Source organism: Sycon ciliatum, chromosome 12 (genome assembly GCF_964019385.1).
Source record: "Sycon ciliatum chromosome 12, ocSycCili1.1, whole genome shotgun sequence".
Classification (NCBI taxonomy): domain Eukaryota; kingdom Metazoa; phylum Porifera; class Calcarea; order Leucosolenida; family Sycettidae; genus Sycon; species Sycon ciliatum.
In genome coordinates this window covers 17,568,873-17,577,372 of record NC_088654.1, presented here as the reverse complement: position 1 = coordinate 17,577,372, position 8,500 = coordinate 17,568,873, and the positions used below count along the sequence as shown (strand labels likewise).

General features: G+C 46.1%; 1 protein-coding gene across 1 annotated transcript in view; it reads left to right on the top strand.

Moving 5' to 3' along the window:
• The window catches only part of LOC135827833 (plexin-B1-like), a 73,463-nt gene that overhangs the window by 16,806 nt on the left and 48,157 nt on the right, over nt 1–8,500 (top strand). Inside the window, exons 4-5 of the mRNA XM_065340262.1 lie at nt 244–471; nt 6,071–6,208. Coding sequence (XP_065196334.1) covers nt 244–471; nt 6,071–6,208 — 366 coding nt within the window. The remainder of the gene's footprint in view (nt 1–243; nt 472–6,070; nt 6,209–8,500) is intronic.

Here is an 8,500-nt window from a genome sequence, read left to right as displayed (position 1 = left end):
GTGGTGTGCTTCACTGTCCGGAGAGTGCTCAATACCCACGTAGGGCAGAGCCTATCTATCTCTCTATCTATCTGTAATACAAATATTGCACAGCAATGAATCAAACAAGTCTCTTTCCGCTGTTACTCCGAGTTTCGCGTGTAAGCAGCCTAGGGACTTTAGACAACTGTCTATCTATCTATCTGAATAGGGTGCTCGTGAATGTATCTACCCTGCTTTTCCACTATCTTCTTCTTCCTGCAGCGTGGTGGTCTTAGCACGCCCACTTGTTTTGGTACAAGCAGCGATATACAGGCCCTAACTAGCTATCCAGTCTCCTTGATCAACTCAAAACACACCACCTTACTCCTGTCCCTGGACCTGTTGCCAGCTAGCCTGCGTTTCCGCTATGACATCCGTAGCATAGCGAACTCTGACATAAATAAGCTTCCTGTGTTCTTTGTTGGCACAAGTACGGGAGAGATCATGAAGGTGAGGATATATTTCGGTGGCACAATCACTGATTTCATTTCATGATTTAAAGGGGAGATCCGTGCTGCGTGCGACCAGTGTACTACTTGCAACGTAGACTTTCTCACCCCATGTCTGGAGCACGATGGTTATCTAAGGGCATGTTCGATTGGTAAGGATCGGGATCCAGATCTCAGATCCGTCGGATCCTTCAGATTCAACTGAACACTTTACTGTATAGCATGAAATTTTCGGACGGAAATATTTTCGGACAAAGCCGAATTTCGACCTTTCGTACGGATTCTATTTTCGTACATCGCTGCATGCTAAATGCACGTGTTCGCAAGCAGTACCCATGTATAGTGTCCATAATTTCACGGGAACAAATTTTAGTACGGAAGTAATTTTAGTACAAAGAGGCCGTGTACGAAATCGTACGAAAATAAATTCCGTCCGAAAATTTCCTGCTATACAGTATTCCCGTAGGTATGCAGAAGACGTTACTTCAGTAACGTCTTCTGCATAGCTAGCCAGGGTCCACACAGCTTTAATTCCCATAGCTATGCAGAAGACGTTACTTCAGTAACGTCTTCTGCATAGCTAGCCAGGGTCCACACAGCTTTAATTTGGTATTTGTGTGTTTGTTTGTTTGTTTGTTTGTTTGTGTCACGCCTGGCGCTATCCGTATCTGACGGCAAAAAAGCATAGGATGTTATAAATTTTTCAATTCTCCTTTTCTTTTCAGGCATATCCTGGGATTCGAACCCGCACTATCGCCCTACATGCATTCCCCCATACACTTCGCATTCATACCCATTCTTCCAAGTTGCTTCACGTTATTATCTTGCGTTTGAAAGCCCTATTTGAATATTGCGGGCAGCTGTATGTGGCCAGCTGTGTTTGATGGTACGGTACGGGAGACGGTGTCGTATTACCCTCGATCGTACCTGTCCCGTACCTATCCCCTACCGTACCGTGCCATCAAAGACGGCTGGCCACAATGCATATTCAAATACTAGTAGGGCTTTCAAATGCAAGATCACAATGTGAAGCAACTTGGAAGAATTAGTATGTATGCGAAGTGTATCAGGGGATGCATGCAGGGCGCGCGATAGTGCGGGTTCGAATCCCAGGTTGTGTCTTAAAAAAGAGGAATTTTTTAAAGAATTTATAACATCCCTATGCTTTTTTTTTGTCTAGGTCATCAAGGCAAAAAAGCATAGCGTAGGGCCCTGAGCTTCCAAGCTCTCTCGTTTGGTATTTTGTGTGTTCGTTTGTTTGTTTGTTTGTGTCACGCCTGGCGCTATCCCGTATCTGACGGCAAAAAAACCATAGGGATGTTATAAATCTTTCAATTCTCCTATTTTTTTTCAGGCATATCCTGGGATTCGAACCCGCACTATCGCCCTACATGCATTCCCCCATGCACTTCGCATTCATACCCATTCTTCCAAGTTGCTTCACGTTATGATCTTGCGTTTGAAAGCCCTATTTGAATATTGCGGGCAGCTGTATGTGGCCAGCTGTGTTTGATGGTACGGCACGGTACGGGAGACGGTGTCGTATTACCCTCGATCGTACCTGTCCCGTACCTATCCCCTACCGTACCGTACCATCAAAGACGGCTGGCCACAATGCATATTCAAATAGGGCTTTCAAATGCAAGATCATAATGTGAAGCAACTTGGAAGAATTAGTATGTATGCGAAGTGTATCGGGGGATGCATGCAGGGCGCGCAATAGTGCGGGTTCGAATCCCAGGTTATGTCTTAAAAAAAAAGGATTTTTAAAAAAAGAATTTATAACATCCCTATGCTTTTTTTTGTCTAGGTCATCAAGGCAAAAAAGCATAGCGTAGGGCCCGGAGCTTCCAAGCTCTCTCGTTTGGTATTTGTGTGTTTGTTTGTGTCACGCCTGGCGCTATCCCGTATCTGACGGCAAAAAAAGCATAGGGATGTTATAAATTTTTCAATTCTCCAATTTTTTTTCAGGCATATCCTGGGATTCGAACCCGCACTATCGCCCTACATGCATTCCCCCATACACTTCGCATTCATACCCATTCTTCCAAGTTGCTTCACGTTATGATCTTGCGTTTGAAAGCCCTATTTGAATATTGCGGGCAGCTGTACGTGGCCAGCTGTGTTCGATGGTATGGTACGGGAGACGGTGTCGTATTACCCTCGATCGTACCTGTCCCGTACCTATCCCCTACCGTACCTTACCATCAAAGACGGCTGGCCACAATGCATATTCAAATAGGGCTTTCAGCCACCTTTGTTTACTAACGCTCCTGATCCCACTAGTTAATGTAGCCTCCATTTGGTGTTTGTCTTTACACAGTGTGTGTGTGTGTTTTAGTTCGTCTTGTCTCACTACTTCCACCTTCTCTTTTCTCTCTTTCCCCTTTTTATTATCACCCCTTGTGCATAAATTCTTCGCTAAATTTATCACGTAGTTGCGATGGTTGCCACCCTTGTGATGCTACCTATCCCTATATTTCATTGGTTCTGGTTACTTGTATTTCATTTTTTGAAGAGAATGCCCGAAAACTGGTTCATGAATTTCGGACTCCTTATTGCTGATGATGGTGAAGAATAACTTGACATTTGTAGTTTTTCTTTTCCCGATTCCTTTACCTGCTATTCATTCGTTATCTGCCTCCACTGAGGAGCTCTTAGTGAGCGAAACAGCTGTCTGGACGATATACAACATCTACCCAAGAACGAACCTCCTCGCTATGGAGTGGTGTGAATGGGGGCCAAGAGCGCAGTGGGGAGAGCCGGACAGTTTACATTACTTTCAAATGGCCGAGTTTGTCGCTACAGTCAACTTCGCCTATAGCGACACTCGGTGGGGCATCAGAAAAGTGTCCTTATTCGCGAAGTGTCGTTATACCCGAAGTCTCATTATATGTATTACAGTTGGATGGGACTTTGCTCTGGGCATGAGAATTCTGTCGTTATTCGCGAATTGTCGTTATATCCGCTGTCGTTATTAGCGAAGTTGACTGTACTTCTGATCTTCCGCACAGGAAATGTTTACCTAGAATAAAACACCAGGCGTGTCTTTACCACCATATTTATCAACTAGAATATAACGTGACCTAGAAATCAGCCATGCCACGCCACACAGTGTGCAAAGTGCATTTTTGGATCTGGAAAACTGGTTTACCGAAGTTTTCGCGCTACCAAACCGTTGATTTTTGGGAAATACCGAAAATATTACGCCGCCGAAATATCCCGGTTTTGTAGTACTGTGACGTTGTTGAGTTTACCGCGTACTTTTACCAGTTGCCGAAAACTCCGGGCTGAGATGTGTGTGTGTGTGTGTGTGTGTGTGTGTTTGTCGTGAGAGGAATCGTTTCCCATGATAAGCCGGATCGCTGCCAGAGATGGCTCTCTCGAACATGATCCCTGAGTCCCTGACCTAGTACCTCTCTCTCAGCGGACTGCCGTTGCTCGTCGTTCCGTATTGTCGGCCCCGCAAGGGGACACGTCACCGTAATGGCAGTGTTTACCAGGACCAGGTGTGTGTGTGTGTGCGTGTGTGCGTGGACGTGTTTATACGTGTGCGTGTGTACTGTAAAACGGGGAATTTTCGGCGGTGCAATATTTTCGGTATTTCCCAGAATCAACGGTTCGATAGCGTGAATATTTCGGTAAATCAGTTTCACAGATCCAAGAAATGCATTTTGCACACTGTGTGGCATGGCATTGTTGAATTTTAGGTCGCGTTTAATTTAAGATAAAAATTACCTGTACCGAAGTTACCGAAAATAAATCTTCACCGAAGATTTCCGGTTTTACAGCACTCTAATTTCAGAAATTTTCGGTGCTCAATATTTTCGGTATGAGGGCAACAGGCTAGGTTAGGTGAACAGAAATTTTCGGTGCAGAGAAGCAGTTCCCTATTGGATTAGGTGTGTTAGTGTTTGTTCGGTGTATTGAAATTTTAGGTATGAAACAGACGCACTGAAAGTACCGAAAATAAAAGTACACCAAAAATTTCTGAAATTACAGTATAATTATGTTAGTACGTGTGTGTGGATGTATTTGGATGTATGTAATTGTGTGCTGGTGTGCACGCACGCACGTGCACATGTGTGTATGTGCGTGCGTGTGTGTATGTGTATGTATGTGCGTGTGTGTGTGTGTATGTGTGTGTGTGTGTGTTTGTGCTAGTTCGGTTGGTGGGTACACTTATGCCAGATAGTGTTGGGCCTGTTGCCAACGGGCTCGGCTGCTTGAAGGTGTATTGTTGTACCTACCACCTTTGTTGGTTTCAGGGTTCATATACTTTCTATTTGAAGTATACATACCTGTTAACCATGGACTGCTTCTGGCTAGATTAACTCTTGTGTAATCAATGGTGCTAGTGAAGATTATATCAGATCCACACTGATTTAGCCACCCACACTAGTACCAAGTATTACCTTCACTGGGGGCAGGAGTACCTGCAGTTGGATCCCGGGGCGGATACCCTGATGCCGTCAATCCTTTTTCTGCACCTTGTCCTCACCCACTTACTGAGGTGTGGTGAGCCCATAAGTGGGATCATTTCAAGTCCACCCTAGTTTGGGGATTTCAGGGGGTGTCGGCCGTTGGGTGGTTCAATGGCCAATTGAGTCATCTTTCCTAGATTCCTTTTGAGTCTCTCTCCCCTCTCCCGGGGAGACCCACGTGACCAGTTTTGGCAGTGAGCAAGTACAAGTGTGTTTGTGTGTGTATGTGTGTGTGTGTGTGTGTGTGTGTGTGTTGCTGTGTGTGTGTGTCTGTGTCTGTCTGTCTGTCCGTGTGTTTGTGTGTATGTGTGTGTGTGTGTGTCCCATATGGTGCAGTGGTATGTGCAGTCGATTTCCAATCGAGAGGTTGCGGGTTAAATTCCCGACGATTATGGTCGCACACGTCTTTCTTCTCTTTCTCATTCTCCTAGCTCTTCTTTCATTCTCCTGGGTGGTTACCAACAGCCAGTGTATGCCGTATTATGTGGTGTGGTGTGTGTGTGTCGAAAAAGAAAAAAGAAAAGAAAAATATGTAAATAATCGACGCGGAGACAACAATTTTATAGCTCTCACTTTACTTCTATTGTCTCACCTTCCCTCATTCTATTTTTAGCACTTTGTTTTGTTCTCGTAACACATTATTGAATGTATATAAATTATTGATTTGGCATGGTTATTCTTCAGTCACGGCTTTCCACTGATGATTGTGACAAGAAAATCGATTTTGGTAAACCTTCATGACTTTGTTGTAGTGTGGCGATGACAGCAGAATTTGTTCTCTTTATAGCTATTATAAAAAAAGAAAAAGAAATTAAAAAATGGAAAAATGAAAAATAGGGATTCACTGGCCAGAAAAAGTCACTTCAATCAGCTGTGTGATGGATACCAGGCTAAAAATAGTGGCGGTCAATTCTTCAGCCTTGCAAGCTGTTGAATGGTGCAATCCCAGCACAAGTTGCTATGTTAGTTGCTATGTCTAACATAGCTGTTCGCAGGTCTGAGGTGTGCCGGTGTGTGTGTGTGTGTCTGTGTGTGTGTGTGTCTGCGTGTGCATGTGTGTGTGCTCACTCTAACTTGCTTGGACGTTGGTGGATATGCCAAATTATTTTGTTTCAGCTATTTGAACCAAGTACTGGCATTTGGTGGGTTTTTGAGGTGGTGAAGCTTGATGACCGCAGCCAACCTGTAACGGATATTACTATCTCTGGTGGAAATTATTATGCTACATTGCAGGGGGGAAGCACAGCCTCTGAGGTTAGTCCTACAGATTGTGTGTGTGTGTGTGTGTGTGTGTGTGTGCACGCGCGCGTTTGTGTGTGTGTGTGTGCGCGCATTTGTGCATGTGTGTGTGCATACGTGCTAGCGTGTGTGTGTGTGCGTGCGCGCGTGTGTGTGTGTGTGTGCGTGTGCATGCGCGTGGGTGTGGGTGTGTGTGTGTGCGTGTGTGTGTGTGTGTGTGTGTGTGTGTGTGTGTATGTGTGTGTGTGTGCGTGCGTGTGTGTGTGTGTGTGTGTGTGTGTGTGTGTGTGTGTGTGTGTGTGTGTGTGTGCAAGCACATGTGTTTATGTGTGTACACACGTGTACAGGCGACTCCACATTCTAATGAAAACCCATGTGTAAAACATTCTCGGTATTGCGGGCCGTTTTCCACATTTCTACGAGCCGGTACAGAATTGGCCCTTTGGTAGAGAACCTTGTCGCTGATGAACTTTGATCCTAGAGGGTGGTGGCGTTCCCACGGCGGATGCGGAAAACTCGGCTTGCAGCCGAGTCCCACGCAAACCGTGACATTTATTCATTTTTATTATTTATCGCTGATGACGTAACACATCTTGTTGGGAAGTAGTAGTTAGTACTTCCTCCGCGTCATTAAAATTGTCGCTTCCCAGAGCGATTTTTCGAATTTTGTTTTGTCCACTCGAAGGGCAAAGAAATCAGCCAGAAATTGAGGCAGAGCATTGTCGACGGACCAAGCTTTAGTTTGTGCCCCCCCCCCCCCCCCTTCGCTGCACTTGCAGCTAAGGTCGACGTCTTCATCAGAGTTTGAGACAGACCCTTCAGCATTCAACAATACGTTGAACAAGACGCGCGGTCAAATTCAGGTCAAGAAACTTCGTTTTCAAACGATCCATGCTTCCAGGTGGCAGGCAAAGAAGGCAAGCCAGCATCTTTCAAGTACACTGTAACGACCTTCCAACGGGATAGGGTAAGCAGTTTCGCACCTTCTTTCCTTGGCAAGCACTTCGCTGATTTTGTTGGTGCTTTCAGACCTGCTACCTTCGCAGCAACATGCGCCACAAGTAGCGCATTTTAGGAATTTGAGACCGCTTTGTTCTTGCCATCCTCAACTTCAGCATTTCCTATTCAGGAGAGATACCAGGATTCTTATACTCGAGCTTGTAGTCTTGATAAATGCCCACGCGAACGATGTGGGACGGCACGAACTCCAGAAAACGAAATGTGCTCTGGGGCGGAATAGTGCGGAGCGTGATGAATTTGCTTGGTGCGGAAGAGAGCTCCGACAAAGTCCGAGACCACCACGGCTTCAGTAACAAGTAGACATTGCGCAGGAAGGGTCGCACCAGTGTTCGAACACAAAAAACAGCGATTCCGACAGTCTGACTAAGACGAGCTAAGTCTCAAATATTGCGATGTGCGAAGCGACAATTTTAATGACGCGGAGGAAGTAGCAGTTTTTATTATTTTACTAGGGGAGTCCCAACAGGCTACTGCCTTTTTACTGGGAACCCTAGGTGAAGTTGAAGATGTGGCACTCATGCTGTCACCGGCTACATGCACTGGGAAGTCTGTTTCATTCTGTACCTGCAGCTGTTCCGACAGCAAAACATTGAATACTAGAAGTTCTTGAGGGGCACATAGGAGAGACAGGGCGCTCTGGCGGGATTTCGCAGTTCAAGCACTGTAATGTCGACAAATTTTCGGCCCATTCAAATTTCGGCCTCCCGGGGCTAAAACCCATTTCGGCCGCATCAAATTTTCGGCCTGTACTGCTACCGCATGTGTACACTGTCACACTGAACCTGACAAGGTTAGGCTTACACCGCACTTCCACATGGTAGGACAGATGTGGAAGTGGGCTGCTAACGGGGTTACGCTTACACCCGGACATCTGCATGGTAGGACGAATGCAAAGGAGCTGGTAACCTGGAGTTGGGCGTCAGCTCAAAGGCTTACAGGGTGCTTTGCAGCCACCCACTCCATGTGAATGCCACCCTTTCCGTGAGTTCCTTATTTATTCGTGACTCGGATAGTATGTAGTAATGAGTACTGTGATACTAGTACCACGCCAAATTGGGTGGGTTGGGATGGGGAAAATTTGGCAAAGAGCTGGTGTTGGAGCAAACAGCAAGTGAGAGTGGTAAGCAACAACAGGAACAAAGAACACGGGTGCATGCGCATATGGGGTCAGATGCGCTGGTGGGTTCAGCTGTCGACAGAGCTTGCGGGGGAACACGCTCCCGTGTGACGCGAACTACGACCATGTGCGCAGCGGTGTGGGCAGCTCAGCGACAGCGCCACGGGTAG